This window comes from Tupaia chinensis, unplaced genomic scaffold (genome assembly GCF_000334495.1).
Source record: "Tupaia chinensis unplaced genomic scaffold, TupChi_1.0 Scaffold000627_1, whole genome shotgun sequence".
NCBI lineage: Eukaryota > Metazoa > Chordata > Mammalia > Scandentia > Tupaiidae > Tupaia > Tupaia belangeri.
In genome coordinates, this window is record NW_006160147.1 from 2,119,853 (window position 1) to 2,147,599 (window position 27,747).

The 27,747-nt window shown below is 40.5% G+C and overlaps 1 protein-coding gene across 12 annotated transcripts in view; it reads left to right on the forward strand.

The window, feature by feature from the left end:
• ZC3H11A (zinc finger CCCH-type containing 11A) overlaps nucleotides 1–27,747 on the forward strand; it is a 55,333-nt gene that overhangs the window by 311 nt on the left and 27,275 nt on the right. For 4 of the 12 annotated variants that reach the window (XM_027776032.1, XM_027776033.1, XM_027776026.1 and 1 more), the window contains exons 2-5: nucleotides 440–592; nucleotides 5,528–8,247; nucleotides 22,219–22,411; nucleotides 24,360–24,479. In XM_027776032.1, the coding sequence (XP_027631833.1) occupies nucleotides 22,358–22,411; nucleotides 24,360–24,479 (174 nt within the window). In that variant the 5' untranslated portion in view covers nucleotides 440–592; nucleotides 5,528–8,247; nucleotides 22,219–22,357. The remainder of the gene's footprint in view (nucleotides 1–439; nucleotides 593–5,527; nucleotides 8,248–22,218; nucleotides 22,412–24,359; nucleotides 24,480–27,747) is intronic. The other 8 variants (XM_014591895.2, XM_027776030.1, XM_027776027.1 and 5 more) reach the window with 5 other exon arrangements.

Sequence of the window (27,747 nt, forward strand, 5' to 3'; positions counted from 1 at the left end):
GCCCGGGGCTGGAAGCCCCGGGCTCCCGCGCACTAGTCCGAGCCACCCCGCCCCCACCCGCGGCGCCCGCTCCCTTCCGGACCACCCTTCCTCCCCTCCCCCACATCCGGTGTCGGCCGAACCGTGGGAGCCCGAGCGGGGCCCGACAGCCGGCCGAGGCCCGGCGCCCGCCCGGCGAGATGGCCTTCTCCCGGGCAACCGCTTCTCTGGTTTCGCGGCCCCTCAGTGCCTAAGTCAGACCGAGCGGCCGGAGCTGAACGTGCTGCTCTCATTCCTCTCCAGGTTCCCACCTCCTGGAGATTTTCTCTAACCCAGCGTACCGAAAGCCACTAACCTTATTTCGGTATCCCACGCCCGTTCCCCACCCTAATTGCACTCCCACCCCCAGCCCTCCGCATCGGAGTCAAGAGCAACAGGGACACTTCCGTTCTCCTTGTAGGATCTGTGAAACCCGTAATGAAGAACACTCCCTAAACTCCCATAATCGGTGCGGATTCCTATGGGGAAGGCCTATTTTGTTGACATCTTCCAGGCCTTGGTTCGGGACCTTGAGAAGGAGGCTGTGGAACTAGTGATAGCGATGCTTTTTAGGGTAAATGTATATAGGTAATGGGGGGAAGGGGAGGGATCACCCGAAAAGGAATGGAAGAGGGTTAAAGCTCATATTTCAGTTTTGCTATTCGAAAAGAGTCAAACTTGTGAAATACTTATTTACAGGCTGTAAAGCTTTCTAGGCTAAAAATACCTTAAAACTTGATCAGCTCTATACGCGTTTTATTCTCACAGCATTTATTTCAGCACCCACATTTCTAAGAGCTGTTAGTACTTTTATTTAGAACTGAAAGGGCCCAACTAGCATTCGCTGTTCACGACCAGTATGTGGAGTCAGATTTATTTTCCAGAATTGACTTTTAGGGTCATATTGACGAATCACAATCATAAGTGATGGATGTTAAATGATGCACTATGTTTTTGTTTTAATGAAATTTCCTGAAAACCATTACTTTCAGAATTAAGGGGAAATCGATGTTGCTATCGTGAGGGAGCATAAAGATACATATTTTAAAAGCATTTCAAGCAAGTATAGTTCTTGATGAAGCATCAACACAAATCTGGAATTTGGAAACTGCTAACCAACTTTTTGACTCTGGGAAAGTGACCCTCAGTTTTTTGTTTGTTTGTTTTTCTCTATGACATGAGGACATTGGACTGTTTAAAGTTAGAACTCAGAAATTAGAGGGGATCTAAAAGAGCCCTCCACGAAAGAATTCGGGCATGTTCTTCGTTGCTGTCACTTTTCCTCCAAAAATAACCTGGCTTGAAAACCTTGGTCCAAAGGGAATTTGACTCTCCGTAGAAACTGGAGAAAAGGTAATGTAAGAAGAGAGGAACAGCTGTATTTCTGCCTGAGCAGTACACCGTTCTGGTACACATTTTGGAGACAGACAGAATGAGTGTATGTACTTTAAGTGTACCCGTTTCTTCGCTTTCTTCCGGCAGAAGATGCAGTGCTTTTAGTGGTGCTGGAATTCTGGGATGTGTTCCTATTTGTAATACAGATGAGAATGATGTGGTAGAGAGAAAGATGGTGGCTGAAGGAGCAGATAAAGAGGCAAAATTGCCTTCTAAAAAGAAAAGAAAGAAGGGTTTGCGAATTAAGGGGAAAAGGCGCCGAAAAAAATTGATCCTTGCCAAAAAGTTTAGTAAGGATTTGGGATCTGGGAGGCCTGCTGCAGATGCTCCTGCTTTGTTAACTTCCCGAGCGCCTGAGCAAGATGAAGAAAGTCTCTTTGACAGCAGTATAGACAAACAGATCTATCTACCTAGTACCAGAGCCAAGACCTCCATTGTGTGGCACTTCTTTCATGTTGACCCCCAGTACACCTGGCGAGCTATTTGCAACCTTTGTGAGAAAAGTGTCAGCAGAGGTAAACCTGGCAGCCATCTTGGTACATCTACTCTTCAGCGACATCTGCAGGCAAGGCATTCGCCCCACTGGACCAGGGCCAACAAGTTTGGAGTCACTAGTGGGGAGGAGGACTTTACCTTGGATCTGTCTTTATCTCCCTCTTCTCCTGGAAGCAGTGGAAGCTTTGAATATATCCCTACTGATCCATTAGATGATAGTAGCATGGGTAAGAAACGTGATAAATCAGCATCTGATGCCCTGAGGGCAGAAAGGGGGAGGTTTCTCATCAAAAGTAACATTGTCAAGCATGCCTTAATTCCTGGAACCAGAGCCAAGACATCTGCAGTTTGGAATTTTTTTTATACTGATCCCCAGCACATCTCAAGAGCTGTGTGTAATATATGTAAAAGAAGTGTGAGCAGAGGTAGGCCAGGCTCCCACTTAGGAACTTCAACGCTTCAAAGACACCTGCAGGCCACACACCCCATCCACTGGGCTGTTGCCAACAAAGACAGTGGTGCCGGTGGAAATGGATTAGATGAGGCTGAGACTGAGAGAAATGATATCTTGAGTGATGCTTTGCATGGAGAGAAGTCTACAGGCAGCCAGGATTTAACAGCTGAGGACCTTAGTGACTCTGATTCAGATGAACCACCTGTGTTAGAGGTTGAAAATAGATCTCAAAGTCCTATTCCTGTTACAGAGCAAAATACTCTGATGCATGCACAAGACAGAGAAATAACATATTGTGAAAATCCAGTCTCAAATCAAATAAGTCAGGCCATTATTCAGATGATTGTGGAGGATATGCATCCTTACAGCTACTTCTCAACTCCAGCCTTTCAGAGATTCATGCAGATTGTGGCCCCTGTCTATAAATTGCCTTCAGAGGCTTACCTTTTCACCAAGGCAATACCTCAGTTATATGATTGTGTCAGAGAAAAAATCTTCTTAACTTTAGAGAATGTACAGAGCCAAAAGATCCACCTTACTGTTGATTTATGGACCCATGACCCTTCTACTGACTATTTTATTGTGACTGTACACTGGGTCTCTTTGGATACTGCACCTTCTCCCAATAACAGCAAGATCCCCGATTTTAGAAAGTGGGCAGTGCTTTGTGTTACAGGTTTGGCCAAGGACTGTTTGGTAACCAGCATTTTACAAGAATTAAATGACCAGGTTGGTCTGTGGCTTTCTCCTAATTTTCTTATTCCTAGTTTTATTGTTTCTGACAATTCCTCTAATGTAGTACATGCAATCAAAGATGGTGGTTTTACCCACATACCATGCTTCCTGCATTGTTTGAATATAGTAATTCAGGACTTTTTCTGTGAGCACAAAAGCATTGAGAATATGTTAGTGGCTGCAAGGAAAACCTGTCATCATTTTAGTCATTCTGTCAAGGCTCGTCAAATTCTACAAGAATTCCAAAATGATAACCAACTCCCATGGAAAAATTTGAAGCAGGATGAAACTGGCCATTGGATTTCTACCTTTTACATGTTAAAATGGCTCTTGGAACATTGCTATTCAGTTCACCATAGTCTTGGTAGAGCTAGTGGAGTTGTGCTCACCTCCCTCCAGTGGACTCTGATGACTTACGTTTGTGATATTCTTAAGCCATTTGAAGAGGCCACCCAGAAAGTGAGTGTGAGGACCACAGGATTGAATCAGGTGCTACCCTTAATCCATCATTTACTCCTTTCCCTGCAGAAACTCAGAGAGGATTTTCAAATCAAAGGCATTACTCAGGCCCTAAATCTGGTGGACAGTTTATCTCTGAAACTTGAAACTGACACCCTACTAAGTGCCATGCTCAAATCTAAGCCCTGTATCTTGGCAACTTTGTTAGATCCTTGCTTTAAAAACAGTTTGAAAGACTTTTTTCCACAAGGTGCTGATTTAGATACTTATAAGCAGATCCTTGCAGAAGAGGTTTGCAATTACATGGAGTCTTCACCAGAGATCTGCCAAATTGGAACTTCAGAAGCTTCTGGTCCCTCAATTACAGTAGGAACTGATTCATTTACCTCGTCTTTAAAAGAAAGCACTTCCAGTTCAGGGTCCATTGATAACTCGACTGCAGACAATGTTGCCCTTACACACAAAAGTTTCATGTTCCCTTCTGCTATAGCAGTGGTAGATGAGTACTTCAAAGAGAAGTATTCAGAGATTTCAGGAGGTGATGACCCTTTGGTTTACTGGCAGAGGAAGGTGAGCGTATGGCCAGCTTTGACCCAAGTTGCCATTCAGTATCTAAGTTGTCCCATGTGTAGTTGGCAATCTGAATGTATCTTTACTACAAACAGCCACTTTCATCCAAAGCAGATCATGAGCCTGGACTTTGACAATATAGAACAGCTAATGTTTCTGAAAATGAACTTGAAAAATGTTAACTATGATTATTCTACATTGGTTCTGAGCTGGGATGCTGAGAATGAAGTTGTTCAAAGCAATGAAAAAGAAATACTACCTTAATTTCTTTTTCCTTTCTCCATTTAAAATGGACAGCTTTTTACTATGTTACTGTATCTTAATTTCTGTAGTTGCTAATTATTCTTTTAAAAAACAAACAAATCTGGGAAAATCTGAAAACACAGAAAGGGCTGATAATACCTCAGAGGTAATGTAATGTTGATAAAATGAAGATTAAAGATTTTACAGTTGTAACTCAATGTATTTAGCACTTGAAAATTTTGTTTATACTAGTTGAGAGAGAAAAAAATATTTTCTAATTAAGAAAAATATAGTGCAGCATTGAAAGGCCTTCGACTATTTCTGGCCAATAGATTGAACTAGTATTTGGTTTTTGGCAAAAATTTTCTCCAATGTGGGAAGCTTGATTGCTCTGAAACCATTGAAATGATGAAAAAATGCATATTAAGCAGCATTCCCCCTTTCCCTTTCTCCCATTTTTATATTTCTTAGAAACTTTGATGCTTACTTACAACTTGGCAAAAAGAAAACCCATGAAATTGTTTTGTATTTGGAAATTTCTAATTGCCTCCTCATACTGGTCAGCTTTATAATGTCAGAGTACTGAGAGTGATTGATTAACATTTATATTTAGGATTGGATCTTTATAAAAGGGAAATATTAGAAAATAATTAGGGAAAAATTACTTTTAGTCTTTGACTTACCTTTCTTAACCTTTTTAAAAATAGAATAAAAACAAAGATTGTATAGGTACTTTTGCTTGATATATGGGTAAATAACATTAAAAAGTTTGCAAAAATCAAAAAAGATTGAATAGATTTGAAATGAAAGTCTCGAGTGTACTTTAATAAACCCAGTATGCAATTTCTGAAAGAAGGTTTCTCTTGTTTTAGAGATTTGGAAAAAAAAAAAAAAAACCTAAATGAGCCATAAAGCTGTATTCTCAACTATGAGGTTGTTTAGCCACTCTGTTCTTAAAATAAGCAGTCAGTATATTCATTAGTTAGAAATCTTTGGTACAATGAGTGAGTGATCTTCTAAGGTCTCTTTCCACTCTGAAAGTATATTTCTGTAATTGAGTGGGAGGCCAGAAAATAATGACTTTTAGTAAAAGTCTAGTAAAAGTTTTAGACTGAATAACTAATGTAAGATCCCAATTTTTCCTTTTTTTCATTTTAGATTTGGGGATATTCCCTGCCCAAAAAATTCCTGGAAAATTGACTAGTATTAAGTGTGAGTAAAAGGTGTCCACTTTTTTTAAGTTTTGATTTTAGTTTGTCTTGGATAGTATTTGGCAAGATATAGCCTAGAAATTATGTAGTATTTATTACATAATCAAAATTGCTTTGTTACGGGGCTGGTTTCAAAATTTAGAATTAATTTCTATGTATCAAAATATTGGGTTGTTGGAAAAGTCATGACGCATTTTTGCAACAGCTGGCGCTAGTTCATTTTTGGAAGTACTAGAGTCATTCGCATTTGTCTCATTGCTATGTCATTTGACAGCTGACAGTTCTAGCTTCATTCTAAAAAAAAAAATATTTGGTTGAGTTTTGGAGATTTTACCACAAGTTGAAGATGGAACAACAAACTGTTCATTTTCGCCATATTTTGCTGTTTTACTTCCGTAAAGGGAAGAATGCACGTCAAGCTTGTGAAAAGTTGCGTAAAGTTTATGGTGGCAGTGCTCTACAAGAACGGCAGTGCCAGCGATGGTTCATGAAATTCCGTGCTGGTGATTTTGATCTCAATATTGCTCCTCGATCAGGGAGGCCCTCTGAGGTTGATGACGATAAAATAAAGGCATTGATCGAGTCAAACCCACATTACTCGACACGAGAGATTGCAGAAACCTTGAACATCCATCATTCAAGTGTTCACCACCACCTGAAGAAACTGGGATACGTAAGGAAGCTCGGTATTTGGGTTCCCCATGAACTCAAAGAAGTTCATTTGACGGCGCGTATAAACATCTGTGATATGCTCATTAAACGTGAGGAAAATGATCCGTTTTTGAGTAGACTGATAACTGGTGATGAGAAGTGGATCGTTTACAACTACGTGTTGCGCAAATGGTCTTGGTCCCCATGTGATGATTCCCCACAAACGACATCAAAAGCAGACATTCATCAGAGGAAACTCATGCTCTCGGTTTGGTGGGATTTTAAAGGTGTTGTGTTTTACGAGCTCCTACCAAGGAACCAAACAATCAATTCGTATGTGTTCTGTCGGCAATTGGACAATTTGAATGAATCAATCATTCAGAAACGTCCAGAGCTCTTCGATCGTAAAGGAATTGTGTTCCATCACAACATGAGACCACACACAAGTTTGATCACCCGTCAGAAATTATTGGAGCTTGGATGGGATGTGTTGCCACACCCACCATACTCGCCTGACCTTGCACCGTCAGACTTCCACTTGTTTCGCGCTCTTCAAAACTCTTTGCGTGGTATAACATTTGATTCAGATGAGGCTGTAAATCAGCACCTTGTCCAGTTTTTCACCTCTAAAGACAGATCTTTCTATGAACGAGGAATTATGAAGCTCACTGAAAGATGGCAAAAGGTTATCCAACAAAACGGACAATATATCATTGATTGACCTTTGTTCTTTAAATAAATGACCTTTGGGGAAAAAAAACAAAAAATACGTCATGACTTTTCCTACAACCCAGTAGTTTTTTATTTTTGCTTTTATTTTTATTTTTTGGAATTCTTAAATGGTAAATTACCATTGTGAAATAAAATTTAGACTCCAAAAGTTTACCCTTTTGTTAACCGTAGTAAATGGATAATTACACTCTTGAGCTATAGTTATCTGTAGTACAGAATTTGGAACCAGGCTGCAACAGCAAGCCTTTGCAGGGCTGGTATTGAATGTTATGCCAGTGATGCTGGTGTTGATAGAGGAAGGAAAAAACTTCCCTTAGGTAGAAGCTCTCTGTGTTTTGACAGTGCCAGTTTGAAATGGCCATAATGCTGCTCTGCTTTCTACAGCTTGCTGCACCACTCTGCAGTTACTCTGTAACTGTATGTTTCTACATTTTTTGGTTAAACACTCCCTGATGGTGGTGATGATGATATGCATACATCCATATTATACACATTGATTTGTGTGTAAGGATATCCTTTTGTCTTTATCTTGTGGACGGGGCAAAATTCAGTGTACATCATAATACTTTGGTATAAGAGTAAGTTTACTATTTTTATAATGAATCCAAATCTAAAGCCTTTTGTAGTGTATTTTAAAAGGAGAAACTTACCCAGATATTTTATTTCTACACGTTTGTGTACATGTGTGTATGTGTGTATACGCCAGTTAGTGTATATGTGTATTATATACATAAAATCCTTTATATTTTTACATACAAGTATGCTTTTATTATACAGATAATAAAGATGGGGGAAGGTTTCTGTTTTTTTCTTAATAGGTGAAGAAATCTTGAAGACCAGAGGGGGGATCTTATTGAATTTTGGTGGTTTTTTGTTTTTTGTTTTTTGTTTTTTTCTCTTTTAATTACATTGTTCGGCTATGGAAGATGGATCATTGTTTTTTTTTCTTTTTTTTAAATAACCCTTTGACTCTCAAGTTCATCTTTAAATGAACTCTTTTTATTTTTGTTTTTTGCTTTTGAGGAGATAACTAACCATAGCTGTCTCCAGTCTGACAAAGGTTATTCAAATGGACTTAATTTCCCAGTAGATGGGAGATGTTTTAAAAACACATCTTGTGTTTGAATTGTGGCTGAGAGGTTTCCTTGGCAATGTGAGGAGGAAAACTCTTTCTGCCTCATTATTATTAATTCATGGATTGAGTGTTGGTTCGACCTACAGGCGTAATAGATTGGAACTCAGTGAAGACACAGACGTTCCTGCTGAAAAAAGCAACCAGCTAATGTAAGTGGGGAAATGGGCTTTTCTCATTATTTTTGCAATTTAAGGCATAATTTGTCTGGATCCATAGAAAATTAAGAGGTCATTTTCTAGACAATTCTTGTAATTATATACAAGCTTTTAGTTTGTGGATGGAATCATTCTTTTTTCTCTTTTTTGATAATACATTGTCAAAAAAGGTAAAAATGACATAGCCAGTTTTGGTGAAATCCTCTAGAAATGATGTCTCCTTGGAGAAAAACAGTGTTGATAGTTTATCACAACATAGTTCCATGTCCATGAACATAGCCCTGCCTCCTCTTTTCAGTGCCTGTGTAGTGTTCCATTGCTGTAATTTAATGTATGCCTCAATGATGGACGTTTGGGTTTGCCATTACAAACAGAAATAGTACCCCATCCAGTGATACCCTTATATACAAAACCTGTGCGAACTTATTATTTCCTTAGAACCAATTCTTGGGTCCACTTTCAAAGAATTGTATATTAATCACTAAAGAGGTTTTACCAATTTACTGAACAACTACTGAGGTCTTTTCAATTTCTAAAAGCTCTTGATGATGTCTTTCTCTCTCTCTTAGAACTATTTTATTTCAGGGGACCAGCAGTTAGTGTAATGGCTATGTCGCTGGACTTCCACGTAGTCGACTGCAGTTGTGTCCCGGACCCAGTGGCTTAAAACTCACGCCGGGCGCGTGTGCGTGCGTGCCCAAGATCCCAAGAGGAGAATGGAGGAGAAGGGATTGCGATGTGGCCATCCCCCCAGGGGGGTGATTTCTCACTTTCTGTCTCTCTGTCTCTGTCTGTCTGTCTGGCGAGCGCACGTGCCCTAAAGCAAAAACCTCTCCAAAAAAAGGAATTATGTTATTTCATTCATTATCTTTTTTTTTTTGGAGAGGTTTTTGCTATAGGGCACGTGCACTTGCCAGAAAGACAGGAGGGACAGCCAGAAAGTGAGAAATTATCCCTCGGGGGATGGCCATGCTGCAATCAATCCCTTCTCCTCTGGGGATCCTGGGAATGCGTGCACATGCACCTGGTGTGAGTTTAAGCCACCAGGTCCGGGACTTGAACTGCGTCAACTACATGGGAGTCCAGCGACATAGCCATTATGCCAACAGAGAGAGAGACAAAGAAAGTGAGAAAGCAAGCTGCCAGGTTCAACACTTGAACTGTGGTTGGCCATGTGGGAGTCCAGTGCCTTAACCACCATGCTACCTGCTGGCCCTATGTGTCTCTTTTAATAATGATACTGCTGTTTTGCCATGTTGTTGATGAATCTTTCACTATATGAATGTTTTTCGTTCTATGTAGTCAACTCCATCAATTGTATTGTTATGACTTTTAACTTTGATATCATGCTAGGAAAGATTTGTTTCATCTTGCACTTATAAAAAAAAGAGTGGGCATTTTCCCCAGTATTTGAGTGATTATATATTTTATATAAAAAATGTTGTCGGGAACCAGCAGTTAGCGTAATGGCTATGTCGCTGGACTCCCACGTAGTCGACCGCGGTTCGTGTCCCGGACCCGGTGGCTTAAAACTCATGCCGGGCGCGTGTTCGTGTGTGCCCAAGATCCCTTCAGGAGAATGGAGGAGGATTGCGGCGTGCCCATCCCCTCTGGGGTGTGATTTCTCGCTTTCTGTCTCTATGTCTCTCTCTGTCTGTCTGGCGAGCACACGCGCCCTATAGCAAAAAAACCTCTCCCAAAAAAAAAAAAAAAATGTTGTCTAAATATTATAGTGATTTGGCATTACTACTCTTCCACAAGCGTGGTAGATGTTGCCAGATATGGGTTGGCTCTTGCTGAAAACAATTATGAATTCAGAATCTTTCTCAGTATAGTGCTCTAATTCGTGAACTAAAATCTCTGTGTTATCCCTGCTTTGGTTCCCCTGGAACTTTTATTTATAAAATAGAAAAAAAAATTTTATTTGGCTATTTCAAATGATTGTTAATTTCAAATGCCATTTTTATCATAAATCAAAAATAATTTATAGACTCCTTTGTGAAAACTTAAATTTTAAATAAAATTTAAATTTTTAAAGAATTATTTAATTTTATTTATTCATTTTACTTTAATTTGACTAGAGAGAAAGAGAGAGAGGGAAAGTGAGAAAGCAAGCCACCAGGTCAGGAACTCGAACTATGGTCAGCCATGTGGTAGTGTCCAGCGCTTTAACCACCGTGCCACCTACTGGACCCAAAATTAAATTTTTTTATTATTACTATTAAAAGTTTCACAATAGGGCACGAGGGGAGGAGGAGAGAGAGAGAGAAAGTGAGAAAGTGAGAAAGCAAGCAGCCAAGACTGACACAAACCATGGTCAGCCATGTGGGAGTCTTATCGCTGTACCCACCACACAACCTGCTGGCCCCTGTTTATGGACTCTTGAGCTCAGTTGTCTGTGTACATATTCATTTGTCAGTATTGTATTTAAAAGCTTTATTTACATTTATAACATCAGGTAAAACAAAGTTCTCATTCCTTTTTCATATATCTTTATTTTCCCAAGCACTGTTCTTCCAGATGATTTTACAGTATGTCAAGTGCCAAACTAATAAACTTCACTGAGATTTGGACTCGAATTCAATATATGTGTTATTTGGGAGAGAAGTAGCTTCTTTAATCCTGTACTTCATTTATCTATTTTCCAAATCTTTGTCTTAGTAGCTTCATAGGTTTTTATTTTAACATAATGTGGGTCTTTAATACGTCTTCATTTTTTTCCTTATGTATTTCATAGTTTTATTATTAATGGAGTTCTCTGTTATCTGAATGATAGTTGCTGGCATAGAGGAAATTTACTAGGAAATCACGGTAGGAAAGATTTGTTTCATCTTGAGCTCATAAAAAAATAGGCATTTTATTTTCCTCAGTATTTGAGTGATTATATAGCTCATATTACTAGTTTGAATATTTTTTAGTCACTTGATTGTCTAGTTTGCAAACATAGAATCTAAAGGTTCCAGATTTCTTTTGTCCCATCCTTTCTGGCATTTATGCCCTTTTGTTTCTTATAGCACATGCTAGCACCTCTGAATATTGCTGAAAGGCAGTTAAGACAGTGGGGATTCTGGTTTCATCTGTCTTGAGTGATCTCCAGTGTATGCCTCTTGATTAAGTGCATTTTTGCTAAGGAAATTCCATGTAATTTACTAAAATTTTTTTTTTTTTTTTATCAGGAATAGAGTTTGCATTTTAGCTCTTTATTTTTTAAATATTTTTGGTGCCATTTTACTTTTTTAAAAATACTATTTTAAACTTCTTTTCCTTTTTTTTTCTTTCTTTCTTTCTTAAAATCTGTCACACCAGGAATTCATAGGGAATAGATTCTAGAAGCTCCAGCTCCTTTCCATTGGTTCTCACAAAGTGTGCAGCTCTGGGTAGAGCAGGCTGGCCCAGTTGAACCCAGATACCTTTCTCTTAGGCTTCCTTCTTCTCGTCATTTTCCTTCACAGATTTTAGAAAGCTGTCTCTGCTCTTAGAATGCTTTTTATAAGCTCAATATGCACTTTAATTTTGGGGAGAAGAATCTTGCCCTTAACTTGTTTGTTTACAAGGACAGCATGCTGGGTTACATTGCAGACTCTTCCAGTTTTGCCATGGTAACATGTGTGGGACATTCCTCTTTGAACAGTACTTATTTTCTTGATACCTACAATATCACCTTTCTGGTAGGTGCATATGTATGTTGCCAGAGGAACCACTCCATGTTTTCTAAAAGGCCTAGAGAACATAAATCCAGGATCTCTTCTCTTCCTCTTTATGTTTGTCATTTTGGTGAATTACTAGAAGATGGTGGTTCTGGCCAAAAGGAACTAAGAACCTTTTTCTTTTTCAGCTATTTTTCTCCTTTTTGAAATCTTGGTAAGATGATCAGAGGATTTCTCATTTCCCCCCCCCACCCCATTTTATGTTGTTAATGTAATGTGTTTTTTAATATCGAGTCAAATTTAGTCCTTACATAAATCTTTTTGATCACATAATGTTACTCTTAATACATAGCTGATTTGAGACCAGCAGGTGGCATGGTGATTAAGGTGCTGGACTCCCAAATGACTGAAAAGCAGCTTGCTTTTCTGCTTCCCCTTTCTCTCTGTGTGTCTCTTTCTGGTCAAGTTAAACAATAAAAATAACAAGTGGAATCAAATAAATTTTTTTTTTTGAGAGAGGTTTTTGGTACAGGGCATGTGCACTCACCAGAAAGACAGAGAGAGACAGAGAGACAGAAAGCGAGAGTGATGGCCACACTGCAATCCCTTCTCCATTTTCCTCTCGGGATCTTGGGCATGCACGTGCACGTACCCAGTGTGAGTTTAAGCCACTGGGTCTGGGACTCGAACTGCAGTCGACTACATGGGAGTCCAGCAACATAGCCATTACACCAACCACTGGTCCCTCAAATAATTCTTTTAAAAAACACTAGCTGGTTAATTTGTTTGTGCTTTATTTAGGAATTTCTGTTCGTGTTTGGGCTGAGACTGAAAAACGAAGTACACCATTCTGTAGGGCTAAGTAAAAGCTGAATATCAGAGAGTAACTCACAAAATGAGGTGGGGTGGAACCTGTGTGTGAATGAGGGTCACCTGTCTACTCTGTCCTCCTCCCTCCCTTTTTGTAAGTTACCCTCTGATACTCAACGTTTACTAATTCATTTACAGGATTGTGTACTTTGTTTTGCAGCCCAATCATATAATCTGTATCATAAATCAAATGTCTAAAAGCACTTGTCTAAACTTTTTTTAAAAAGTGATGAAATAGGCCTGGCTCAGCACAGCAGACTTGTGCTGCTCAGACACAAGCCAGATCCCACATGGTGACCTCAGCTTGTATCTCCAGCGTGGTCACCTCAGACACGCTGGGCACACGTGCAGGTGCCGAAGATATGATGGACTGGAGGACTCGAAGGGGATCACAGTGTGACCAGACCCTGTGGAGAACAGTCCTCCTCACTATGGAGTGCCTCATACTATGCCGCAAATAAAGAATAAAATAGTGAAATGTGCCTGTGACATTGTTTTTGTTTTTTTGAGAGGTTTTTGCTGTAGGGCACGTGTACTCACCAGAAAGACAGAGACAGAAAGTGAGAAATCACCCCCCGGGGGGATGGCCACACCACAATCCCTTCACTTCCATTCTCCTCTCGGGATCTTGGGCACGTACACACAGGCGCCCAGCGTGAGTTTAAGCCACTGGGTCCAGGACTCAAACCACGGTCGATTACATGGGAGTCCAGCAACATAGCCATTATGTAATTGCTGGTCCCCAGATATATTTTTTTTTTTTGTCGTTGTTCTTTATTTTCTTTTTTAAAAGAATCATTTAATTTATCATTGATTTATTATTTTTTTTTAATTTGCTACAAGGCATGCACACTCACCAGAATGAGTGAGAAAGCACGTCACCAGGTCTGGGACTAACCACAGTCAGCCATATGGGAGTCCAGTGCCTCAACCACCACACCCCCCTCCTGGCCCATGTTTTATTCTTTTTCTACTTTTTGTTGATAGTCTTTTTTTTTTTTTTTTTTTTTAATTATTTTTCTCAAAACAACTTGCTTAATTTTTTCAAGTCTGGAGTATATAGATGACATACTTTCTGACACTTCTCACATCTAAAAACTTCTCTAAGTCCTGAGCTGTCTATAAAATAGACATCTGAGGTCATAGACTCCTTTAAATTCTGGTTACATAACATTTTGTCTTTTGTCATTTAGAGATTCAGACGAGAAGTCTGATTTCTTTCTTTGTTATCAATCTACTTTTTCTGAGAAGTTAGTATAATTTTGTCTTTGCCATTGAAAATCAAAAATCTCACCACATCTCTGTTCAGTAGAGAGGTCATTAAAATAAATTTCTGGTTTTTCTTGGCAATGTTCTTGTTATTTTGCTTTTTTTTATTTATATATTCAATGAATGAAAGTGACACAGCAACAGAGAGACAGTACCCTAAATGGGTCCTGTTACTGCCATCCATTCCCAGCCAGTCCTGGATCCTGAGTGTATTGTGTGCCTGGCATACTGGGAGAGGTCTTCAGGCATGAACCAGAAACCCTCCCATGTGGGTCAGTGTCTGAAAGCTGATGCCTGTTTTGTCACTGCGTGCACCATGTCTCAGCCCCACTGTATGCTATTTAATGAGCTCCCTTAATCTAAAAACTCCAAGTCCATCCAATTTAGGGAAATTTTCTAGTTATCATTTATTTCATGATATCTACCAATTCAATCTTCTTTTAAAAATAGCTAACAGATGCATGTGCTCATCAAAGAGGCAAAGAGAGGGAGAAATCACCCCCATTGGGGCATGGTCATGCCACAGTTACTACTCCATTTCTCCATCCTGTCGGGATTTGGAGCAGGCATGCATACACACTTGGTGTGTTTTTCAGACCTCAAGATGTAGAGTCAAGCCACAACTGGCCATGTGGGTTCTGGCTCCCTTAAATACTAGGCTATGGGATTGGCCCCCCATTTGTTTTTAGAATTTTCATTGTGTAGAAATTTAATTTTCTGTAATTATCTTTGTGTCATATACCTTTTCCCCGATGCATGTGTTTGCATTTTGGCCTTAGATACTAGAACCTATCTTACCAGTGATAATCTTACAGTTCAGTTGCTCTGTTTTTTGTTTGGTTTATTCAGGATAGAGTACATGTGCACACATAGAAGCATCTCTGCAGAGCTTGGTCAAGCCATTCTCCTTTCCCACCTGCTTCAGGCCAACTGGGCCCAGGCTTTGGAGTGTATTAAGCATGTGGTTTCCAGCTCTCCAGTCTGGTACACTGCCCTCTGCACCATAGATACTGGTCAGTTACTGTGTTACCCTGCTCTCCAGTCCTACCAAAATCTTTCTTTGAGGGAAGAGGTTGGAAATTTGAGTTTTCTCATTTTTTAAGTTTTCTTTTCTTTCACTCTGTCCATAGTGGCGTTTGTGTCAATGTGTTTTATCCTTTAAACCTTGCTGAAAAGGAAATTTTAAAAGTAATTGCCCACTTTTTCTACTTTAATTAACTTGGATAGATTGAGAGAGGGCCAGTTATTCATTTCAGCCTCTAACTTTCAAACAACTGTTTACTGTTTGGCTCACATACTCGCCAGAGAGGCAGACCTAGGAAAAGTGAGAAATCATCCCCATGGGGGACGGCCACACCAAATTCCCTTCTCCAGGCTCCTCGTGATTTTGGGCACAAGGCACATACACTTGGCTGGGTTTTCAAGCCTCTAGGTCTGAGAGTTGAACCACACAGTTGACCATGTAAGATCCAGGGACTTAACCTCTGCACCACCTGCTGGGCCAGTTTGTTTTCTCCCCTTTTTAATTTAACTCTTCTTTGTATGTATCTTGGGTTTGGATTTTTTTTTTTTTTTTTTTAGTTTGCATTTAATCACATGTCTTTACATTTCTTTTTCCAACACAAAAACCATGGATGTCAGACAAAGATATGGTTTGGGATTTTTCTTGAGATAGCATTAGTACTTTTAAAGTTTAAAAACAGTTTTTAATTTCTAGATTTCTTTTTGTTGCTGTTTTCTTGAAAAGTAGTTGTATTCTTCCCTACAGTGAAAGTTACAAAAGCTCAGTATGTAAAATAGATATATGACAGTACTTTGCTGTTGAAACATTAGTAAGAGGGTGTGTATCTACTTTAGATTCAGTCTCCCTGCACTCTACCTAACTCGGAGAGCTCTGCAGAATCTAATTTAAAAAGAATTGTGAAAAAATTACAATACATGTTAATGTTATTTTGTTGCCATTTTATAGTTAACTTGTTGCCAAGCATTCTGGAAACCAGTAAGGTTCATATATATTCTTTGGAATGTTGAATTCACAGTGATATTGGTCTGTAAGTCTTTTTATTTGGTTTGGCCCTAGAGGCGTGTGTTCATCAGAGAGAAACAGAGAGGGAAAGTAAGAAATCATCCCCCAGGGAGGATGGCTACACTGCTATCCCTTCTCCATTCTCCCTTCAGAATTTTGGGCACACATTCACCCAGTGTGTACGAGTGTATGTGTTTGTTTTTGTTTTTTGTGTTTTTTTTGAAGAGGTTTTTGCTATAGGGCGCGTGTGCTCACCAGAAAGGCAGAGAGCTAGAAAGCAAGAAGGCCATGCCACAATCCCTTCTCCATTTTCCTCTCGGGATCTTGGGCATGCATGCACACACGCCTGACGTGAATTTAAGCCACCGGGTCCAGGACTCGAACCGCAGTTGAATACATGGGAGTTCAGCGACATAGCCATTACACTAACTGCTGGTCATGTGTCTCCCACCCCCACCCCCATGTGCTTTTCAAGCTGGGAGTTCAGCGACATAGCCATTACACTAACTGCTGGTCATGTGTCTCCCACCCCCACGTGCTTTTCAAGCTATGGATGTCTGGTCTGGAACTTGAGCTGCAGAGTCGGCCATGTGGGATCTAGTACTTTAACCACTAGACCACCTATTGGCCTGTTTTTTATTTTTTAATTTTGCTATAGGATGCAGGCGCTTGCCAAAAAGGGAGAAAACCTGAAAACCCCCTGGAGGGCTGGCCACACCTATATCCCTTGTCCATTCTGGATTTTGAACATATGTGCACCCATGTTGTTTTTTTTTTTCCCCCTTTTTTTTTTCACAAGGTGGTTTGCTGTTATTACATTTTTACACAGGGTCATTCACTGGGTATAGAGGCTGGCTACGAAGACGATGTCCCTTCAGCCTGCTTTGTTTTTCAAGCTGCCAGGTCCAGGACTCAAACCATGCAGTTGGTCATGCATGATCCAGCAACCTTAAGGCCCTTTAAACTTTTTTTTCTTTTTACTTTTTTTAAAAAATTGCTATGGGGTGTATACACCCACTAGAGAAAGGGGGGGGGGGGGGTGTGAGAAAACACCCCCTGGGGGTGATAACCACATCATAATCCCGTCTCCCTTCTGTCCTTTCGGATATTGGACGCATGCACGTATGTACCTGGCATGTTTCACAAGCTACCAAATCTAGGAGTCCAACCATGCAGTTGACCATGAGGGATCTACCTGCTTTAACACCACGCCACCAACTGGTTCTTTTGCTCTTATAAAAAAATTTCTTCCATGTGGGAGAGAGACAGGTAGTATCCTCATACTGCAATCCAGTTTCGGTCTCGGCAACCCAGATCATTACTGCATGAGCACACCCAGCATGCTCAGGGCGGCCTGTGGGTTTGAAGCAAGGATCTTCCCATGTGTGACCTGTTGTGCTACCACTGTGCACCTCCTTTTATCCCTTTACAAATTGTTTTTCAGTTATTAAACTTTATTCTCTGTAGAATAATACTTTTCATACTTCTTGAGTATATATAGTTACTCAGAATTTCTTTTGGGGGGATCCTGGTAGGTGACTTGGTTAAAGATGCTGAACTCCCACATGGTTTAAGTCTCAGACCTGGTAATTTGTGTTCTCTTTGGTTTTGGTTGAAATGGAAAAATAATGATAATAAATGATTCTTTAAAAAAAAAAAAGTTTCTTTTTTGGGGACCAATAGGTGGTGTGGTAGTTAAGACACTAGACTCATACATAGAGTCCTAGATCTGGCAGCTTGCTTTCTCGCTTTTTCTTTATCTCTTGGTGATCACACATGTCCTGTAGCAAATTAAAATAATAGTAATAATAACATTAAGTAATTCTTTCAACTTTTATTTTGTTTCATTTTGGCTGTAGGGCACCCGTGCTCAGGGAGGGGAGAGAGAGAAAGCACTCCCTAGGAAGAAAACACACCACAGCCCTTTCTCTGTTCTCTCCAGATTTGGGTCATGCACATGCACGTGGAGTGTTATTTCAACCTTCCGGGTCTGGAACTCAGTCTGCACAGTCAGTTCTGTGGGATCCAGCTGCCTTAACCACCATGCCACCACTTGGCCCTATTGTTGAATTTTAAAAGTTCTTTGTATATTTTTTATATTAGCTCCTATCATTTATGTGTTTTGCAGATTTTTCTTTCAGCCTATGTCTTGTCTTTTCGTTTTCTCTCTCTTTCTGCTTGTGTGATCCTCAGTTACGTACCTCCTCTCCTCAGCAAACATGTCTAGTCACACCCTTGGTAGTCTCTACAGAATGTACTTCCTCACTCTGACAGTCTGGATAGGCAGATTTTCCAAATCTTTCAGTTCTGGTTCCTTTTTGTTTAATATTTCTTTTCTCAATTATGTCTTTCTTTTTGCATCTTACTGTAAGCAGCAAGGAAAAAACAGCCTGTTCCTTCCACATTTTGCTTAGAAATCTCTGAAACTTGAATATCCAAATTACTACTTAATGGTTCTTACCTTTCACCCAACAGAATATAATTCTGCTAAGATTTTGGCTACTTTGTTTTATTTTTTAATTTGCTATAGAGCATGTGTACTCTCCAGAGAGAGAAAGCACCCCTCCCCTCCAGAAAATGGCCATGCCACAATCCTTTCTCCTCCATTATCATCTTGGAATTTTGGATGCATGTGCACACATGCCTGGGCCTGTTTTTTTTTTTTGGCTATAGGGAATGTGTGCTTGCAAGAAAGACAGAAAGAGACAGAAAGCAAGAAGTCACCCCCCAGCGGGGATGGCCACACCACATTCCCATCTCCATTCTCCTCTCAGGATCTTGGGCACGTATGCACACGCACCTGGTGTGAGTTTAAGCCACTGGGTCTGGGACTCGAAGCACGGTTGACTGCATGGGCGTCCAGTGACATAGCCATTACACTAACTGCTGGTCCCCCTGGGGTCTTTTAAGTTGCCAAGTCTAGGGCTCAAACCATGCAGTTGTCTGTGAGGGATCCAGCCATCTTAACTATTGTGCCTCAGCTACTTTATAAAAATTAACCTTTCATCCAGTTTTCAATGTGTTCTTCATTTCTTCTGACTGAGGCCTCACCAAAAGCACCTTTAATGTTCATGTTTCATTCCTTTTATATTTGGTATATGATGTGTGCACTTGTCAGAGATGGGATGCTAGCCTCTCCTGGGGGAATGGCCATGTCACAATCCCTTCTCCAAGCTTCTCTCGATATTTTGGGCAATCACACACATGCCTAGTTTTTATTAAGAGATTTTTCTAAGGGCATATGTGCTTGCTGGAGAGACAGAGGCAGAGAAACAAGAAGTCACCCATCCCCAGGGGGGATGGCCAGGTCAGTCCCTTCTCCATTCTCCTTTCAGGATTTTGGGCACACACGCACAGGTTCCCAGCATGAGTTTTAAGCCACCAGTCCAGGACTTGAACTGTGGTCAGCCACATAGGAATCCAGCAACGTGGTTATTATGCCATGTACTGGTCCCACACCCAGTTTTTATTTCCCCTTCCCTCCCTTCCCCTCCCCTCCTTTCCCTTCCCTTCCCCTCTCCCTCTCTATCCCCCTCTCTCTCCCCCTCCTTCTCCCTCTCCCTCTCTCTCCCATCCTCTACCACCCCACCCAGAGAAAGAGAGAGAAAGTGAGAAAGCAGACTGCCAGGTTTGAGACTTGAACTGTGGTCAGCCATGTAGGAGTCCAGCATCTTTAACCACCATGCCACTGCCAGGCCCTCGGTATGATTTTTGTGTATGTGTGTTTTTTTTTTTTAAGAATTATTAAACTAACTAACTTTCTCTCTCTCTCTTTCTATATATATATATATATCCAGAGAGGGACAGAGTAAGAGAGTGTGAGTTAGAAAGTAAGCCACCAGGTCCGGTCCAGGATTCAAACTGCAGTCGGCCATGTGGGAGTCCAGCACCCTTAACCACCATGCCACCTGCCGGCTCCACTCCTCAGTATGTTTTTTAAGTCATCAGATCCAGGACTCGAGCCATGCAGTGGGCCATACAGAATCCAGCCAGCTTAACCACTACCTCCAGGCTAGCCCAGTCAGTGTTCATATATCTAGCAGCAATTTTTTCCAAGCTTTTTCTGTCACACACCTCAAAACTCTTTCAGCCTGTACCCATGACCCAGTTCCAAAACTGCATTCACATTTTGTTTTTTACAGCAGCATCTACTTCCTGGTATACATTTTGTAATGGAAATATCATAATTGTTAAAAACATCCCCCAGTTTGTGAACTTTTAAGTTTCTGGTTGTTGTTTATTGTTAGAAATAAGATTGTGATGACCTTCCTTGATTGTTAATATCTTAACTATTTGTCAAATATCTTTAGATTAGTGAATTGTAGAGATGGAATCATTGAGTCAAAGGGCATATACATTTTACAATAACATGTGTAGTAGGCTCTTACTCCTAACCTAGGTTGTTGACTTCAAGGGTGGTTTTAATCATGGCATAGTCCTGAATTAGGAATTATTAGCACACAAGATGAATTTGGTTTAATTGATTTTAAGATGTATAGATCAGTGTTTCTGGGGCCACCAGGTAGCGTGGTGGTTAAGGTGCTGGAAACTCCCACATGGCCGACCACAGTTTGAGTCCTAGACTTGGTGGCTTGCTTTCTCCCTCCCCCCCCCCATCTCTTTCTCTCTGGTCAAATTAAAATGAGTGAATGAATAAATTAAATAAATAATTCTTTTTAAAAAATATGTAGGTCAGTGTTTCTGGAACTTGGTCTTCTGGCATTTGAATTTGTAGAAACCTCTTCTGTATTGTGTGTGTTCTTGGTATGTGTTTTTGTACACGCTTCCTTGAACATTTTGGTGTGGGGGGACCAGCAGTTAGCATAATAACTATGTTGCTGGACTCCCACATAGTCGACCGCGGTTCGAGTCCCGGACCCGGTGGCTTAAACTCACGCCGGGCGCGTGTGCGTACGTGCCCAAGATCCCGAGAGGAGAATGGAGGAGAAGGGATTGCGGCGTGGCCATCCCCCCTGGGGGGCGATTTCCTGCTTTCTATCTCTCTGTCTGTCTCTGTCTGTCTGGCGAGCGCACGCGCCCTATAGCAAAAACCTCTCAAAAAAAAAAAAAAAAAATTTTGGTGTGGGGACCAGGGTATGACAGAGACTAATGGGAAAGATAGTGGGTGGTTTTGTTGAATCACATTTTTATTGAAAAGAGTCCTAGAGACATCATTTGTAATTAGTGTGCAACTCTTTAGCCACCTTCATTAGATAAGCTAGCTCCATAAAAGTTTTCAAAGGTTGTCTTACCAATTCTCACTAAACAGGGTTTTTCCCTACCTAGTAACCTAGCTTTTAAGAATTATTTTAATTTAATTTTATTCCTTCATTTATTTTGATTTGACCAGAGAGAGAGATGCAGAATGAGAGAGAGGAGAGAAAGTGAGAAAGTAAGCCACAAGGTCCAGGACTCCAACCATGGTTGACCATGTGAGAGTGTCTAGTGCTTTAAATGCCACACCACCTGCTGGTCCCCATCCTAATGACATAATTTTGAAATAACAAAAACACCTAATTTGTCAAAAATGTAGATTTAGTATGAATCTTGTGTAAAGTTAACTTGTCTCATTAATAATCTAAAATGTCAGTCATTTACATAGCAGTGCTTGTTTAGTTATACGCTGCAGCTGTGTAATATACTAGAGAATACAAAAGAAAGGATATGGCTATCCTTAACAAAACTTTTTTTTTTTTTGAGAGGTTTTTGCTATAGGGCGCGTGCACTCGCCAGACAGACAGAGAGAGACAGAGAGATAGAAAGCGAGAAATCCCAGGGGGTAGAGATAGAAAGCGAGAAATCACCCCCCAGGGGGTATGGCCATGCCACAATCCCTTCTCCTCCATTCTCCTCTCGGGATCTCCTCTCTCCCGGCGTGAGTTTAAGCCACCGGGTCCGGGACGCGAACCGCGGTCAACTACATGGGAGTCCAGCGACATAGCCATTACACTAACTGCTGGTCCCAAAACTTTTACATTGTAAATGGGGAAAGTACAACATTCACAGTCCTCGAGTTTATAAAGCTCTGTATAGGCAAGCACACATTAGTGTATTTAAAATTTGGTTTTAACAATGTAATCTCATTAGTGGTTTGGAGGAAGAAGTTGCAAGAATTTACCTGAAATACTTTAATTCCTTGTCTCTTTCTCTCAGGATTACATTTTAAAGACGATTTCTGTGATTGTCATTTGGAAGATTAAACTCATTTCAAGAGGTCCTGGAGCTGATACTCACCGTGAGGAAGCAGTGGCTTATTTCAGGAAGTCACGTCCGATCTAAGAATCTACGCAGCATGCCTAATCAAGGAGAAGACTGCTATTTTTTTTTCTATTCTACATGTACCAAAGTAAGAATTGACACGTCTAAATCAGTTCTACTCTACAGTTTCCTTAATATAGTTAGATAAGATTTTCCCAACATTCTGAATTTTTTTTTTCATTTGCTCAATTAGTTATTATTTGCCATCAATTTTTTTCTTAGTAAATGATAGCATTCTTAGATAATTCATTATTCATTTTCTTCTTTGTTTTATATAAAATATGTTCTTTTGTTTGTTTGTTTGTTTGTTTGTTTGGGGAGGTTTTAGGTGTAGGGTGCTTGCGCTTGCCAGAAAGACAGAGATGGAAAGCGAGAAATCACTCCTTGGGGGGATGGCCACACCGCAATCCCTTCTCCATTCTCCTCTTGGGATTTTGGGCACGCAAGCTCACGTGCCTTGTGTGAGTTGAAGCCACTGGGTCCGGGACTCGAACTGTGGTCGACTACATGGGAGTCCAGCAACACAGCCATTATGCTGACTGCTGATCCCCAAATGAGTTTTTTTCATGCTCTAGAAAGAAGAAAAGGCTCATGGCATATAGTTAGCATTCACTGTTTGGTTATTTATAATTAACCTGTTCAGAGTGCCTTCAGAATTGGGGACACTTTGATCTGTGCCTCGCCCACTTTGACTTTATTTATTTTGTATTAACTAAGTAGGTGGATGGTATGATATTTCTAGAAACTGTCATGAATTGATTTTGACTTACACCCGATTTTCTGCTGAGTACTAAGAATATAAAGCCATCTTCTAAAATATGCTTTTGTAACTTTCATGCTTTATCTTTGTCAAAACTTCCTGTTTCTCTGCTCAATTTTTCACCCCTTTAGCTGCTGTTTTGTGTTATTTATGACTAGTTTTATAAATTTGTATGTTATTGTGAAATCTTTTTCTTAAATCTTGATGCTTTGTTTAAAATGATTAGTTTTAAGCAAAGGTTGATGATTTTATCTTACATATGAGAGTTTACACAACAATAGCATTTTGTTTCACATATTACCAACATATAATGTATATAGTGGAACATAATGATATTCAAGTCCTATTCTCTTATTTTCTCATGTTCTGTCAGAAGCTAGAGTTGGGACCAGCTGATGGTGTAATGGCTACATCGCTGGACTCCCACATAATTAACTGCGGTTCAAGTCCCAGACCCAGTGGCTTAAACTCATGCTGGGTGCATGTGCGTATGTGCCCAAGAACCTGAGAGGAGAATGGAGGACAAGGGATTGTGGCATGGCCATCCTCCCTGGGGGATGATTTCTCACTTTCTGTCAGTCTGTCTCTCTGTCTTTCTGGTGAGCACACGTGCCCTCTTCAAAAAAAAAAATTTTAAAAAGCTAGAGTTGCACAAGTCAGGATACATGAAATAGTCTTGAAGATGAACCACAAAGCATACTTTTAAAGAGTACCTCATATTCTTGTCTTTTTCAACTCCATCTCTCAGCTTGTTTCACTTATGTTACCATATCAGATGAAAGGCACTGTCAAGAAATAGGCGATAGGAACTTACACCTTTGCCCTCAGATCACTCTTTTTATCCTATCTCAGTTTTTCTGTTTTTTATTTTTTGTGTTTTTTTTAGGTTTTTGCCATATGGCGTGTGCATTCACTTGAGAGAAACAATGAGAAATCACTCTGCAATCCCTTCTACTCCATTCTCCTCTCGGAATTTTGGGCACACAAGCCTAGCGTGATTTTTAAGCTGCCAGGTCCAGAACTCAAACCATGGTTGGCCCTGTGGAGTCGAGCACCTTAACCACCGTACCACCTGCTTGCCCCCTTCCCCATCTCAGTTGTTTTCTACCTTGCCTGTCTTTTCTTACCCGTTTGTCCATGTCTGGATTCCAGGAAACTTGTGGAAGTTTTGTCTGGGGTGTTCACAAGGCCTTTTATGAGCGAGCACATGTTAATATAATTTAAAAATTAAAGCATTTCAGTGCTACAATTTTTTGTGTTCTCTTTTTGCTTATAGGGTGACAGCTGCCCATTCCGTCACTGTGAAGCTGCACCAGGAAATGAAACTGTTTGCACATTATGGCAAGAAGGGCGCTGTTTTCGACAGGTGTGCAGGTTTCGGCACATGGAGATTGATGTGAGTTTTCAGTTTGCATGGATGGGGTCATGGTGGGACAGTAAAAAACAAGGGACAAAAGTCACATTTAGTTTTATTTATGGCGATACTTCAAAAAACAAAAGCCCGTGGAGAAGTATGAATTTATTTTGGCACAAAAAATTTTCATAATTTTTTATAATATGCATTCTTTTTTTTTTTTTTTTTTGGAGAGATTTTCACTGCAGGGCGCGTGCGCTCGCCAGACAGAGAGAGACATAGAGACAGAAAGCGTGAAATCACCCCCCAGGGGGGATGGTCACGCCGCAATCCCTTCTCCTCCATTCTCCTCTCGGGATCCTGGGCACGCACGCACACGCCCCCGGTGTGAGTTTTAAGCCACCGGGTCCGGGACACGAACCGCGGTCGACTACGTGGGAGTCCAGCGACATAGCCATTACGCTAACTGCTGGTTCCCATAATATGCATTCTTTATGAACTTTTTGAAGACGCTTCATGTTATAGCAGTGGGCCTATATATTTTTCTAGTGATCTATTGAAATTTTTGACATTAATGTTCACTTAATATCTAAATGTTATGTACATAATTGGCATAATTTTTCTGGAAGGTACCTTAATAATACATCTAAGCTTAAAATTACGTACATATATTTGGGGAGTATTTATCTTCTAAGTCATCTAGGTGCAAATTACTGACATTGCCTCTCACCCTTAGTACTTTATTGCCTTCTAACAAGGACATTTTTCTACATTATTGTAATATAACCATCAAAACTAGAAAGTTAGCATTAATACATATATGTTTTTAGAATTATTTAATTTTATTTATTTATTCATTTATTTTAATTTGACCGCGCACACACGCGTGCACGCGCACACACACACACACACACAGTGAGCAAGCAAGCCACCAGGTCCGAGACTCAAACCATGTGACAGCGTCCAGCACCTTAACCACCAAACCCTCTTAGTACTCAACATTAATATATTTAATGCTCCTTTTTCTTTAGAAAATTTTTATTTTAATTTATTTTTCTTTTCTTTTCTTTTCTTTTTTTTTTTTTTGAGAGGTTTTTGCTGTAGGGCACGTGCACTCGCCAGACAGACAGAGAGACAGAAAGCGAGAAATCACCCCCTAGGGAGGATGGCCACGCCACAATCCCTTCTCCTCCTTTCTCCTCTCAGGATCTTGGGCACATGTGCCCGGCGTGAGTTTAAGCCACTGGGTCCGGGACTCAAACCACAGTCGACTATGTGGGAGTCCAGTGACATAGCCATTACGCTAACTGCTGGTCCCTATTTATTTTCTATACGGTATTTGTGCTCACCAGAGAGAAAGGAAGTAAGAAAGCAAGCTACCAGGTCTGGGACTTGAACTATGGTAGGTCATGTGGAAGTCCATTGCCTTAACACCCATGCCACCTGATGGCCTCTTTAATGCTCCCTTTAATGCTTAGATCCTATTGAAGTTTTGCCAGTTGTCTCAATAATTTCCTTTATTATAGAATGAGCAAATTTTTTTTTATTATAGAATGAGCAAGTCCACATTCAGATAATACATACAGTTTTTTCATATTATTGTTTTATGTGTTTTTGTTTTGTTTTGTTTTGCGAGATTTTCACTATAGGGCATGTGCACTCACCAGAAAGAGAGAGACAGGTAGAGAAAGTGATAAATCACCTCCCCAGAAAGGATGGCCACAATACAGTCCCTTCCTTTTGGGATTTTGGGCATACAACGCAGACACACCTGGTGTATTTCAAGCCACCAGATCTGGGACTTGAACCACATTCGGCCATGTGTCAGTCCAGCACTTTAACCACTGTGCCATCTACTGACCATGTTTTAATGACTGTTAAGTTTCCTTTGTCTGAGAGCAGTTGCTCAGTCTTTGCTTGCCTTTCATTGGCCTTGATACTTTGGGCAGTTGCAGGCCAATTATTTTGCAGAATCTCCCTTAATTTGGGTTTGTTTGTATCTCCTCATTACTTAATTAAGATTGTTGTGTAATTTTCCTATTACTGGTAATACTAACTTTGATCTCTTGATTGTGTTGGTGTGTGCCTGATTGCTTCACTATGAAGCTTTCCTTTTAATTATATTTAGGAGAAATATTTTGAGATCCTGTATGTACCCCATTTCTCATCAACCTTTCAATTTTTTTTCCCCAGTATTTACTTACATTAGCATGAACTCATGATTTTCTTTTTTATTCTGTACGTTTTACTTCATAGTACTGTTCATTTTTATATTTAAATTGGCCCAGATCTGGCCTGTATGAACTGATTTTGTGTTCTTTTGAGGATTTTTATCATTCTGTTTGCTTTTTGGTCTAACCGGATTTTCTGGGTTCATCCTGTACTTTTCCTACTCCAGCCTTGGAATCCAGCCCTTTTTCCAAGGTTTAGTGATTTTTTTTAGTGAAGAATGGTATATAAAAACTAAGGTTTGGGAGTCTTCTGGAGTGTCATTGCTTCCAGGTTCTCTCAGTGGACAAAGCTAGGGAATATGTAAAGGTATATACATACATTTATGTCATTACTACTTTGTATCTGTTTTTTTTTCCCTTTCTTTAATTTATTATTTTTATGATTATTTTTTAATTTGCTATAGAGGGCACATGTACCCACCAGAGAGAAAGAAAGAGAGGGAGGGACCAACAGATAGCATAGCAGTTACATCTCTAGACTTCCACATGGCTGACCAAGTGACTTGAAAATCACACAGGGCACATGTGCATATGCATCCAAAATCCTGAGAGGAGAATGCAGGAGAAGGGATTGTGACACAGCCATATCCCCTGAGGGTGATTTCTCACTTCCCCTTTAACCATCTCTGTCTCTGTCCCTCTAGCTAGTTCACATGCCCTCAGGTAAAGAAAGTAAGCCGCCAGGCCTGGAACTCAGACCACAGTCAGCCATGTGGGGGTTTAGCACTTAACCATCATGCCACCTGCTGGCCCTGTGTATTTTTTTTTTTTTTTAAGAGAGATTTTCACTGTAGGGCGCGTGCGCTCGCCAGACAGAGAGAGACATAGAGACAGAAAGCGAGAAATCACCCCCCAGGGGGGGGTGTCACGCCGCAATCCCTTCTCCTCCATTCTCCTCTCAGGATCTTGGGCACGCACGCACACGCGCCCGGCGTGAGTTTTAAGCCACCGGGTCCGGGACACGAACCACGGTCGACTACGTGGGAGTCCAGCGACATAGCCATTACGCTATCTGCTGGTTCCCAACCCTGTGTATATTTTGAAAATCATGAGTTCAGTTTACCAGTACCATAGAATTT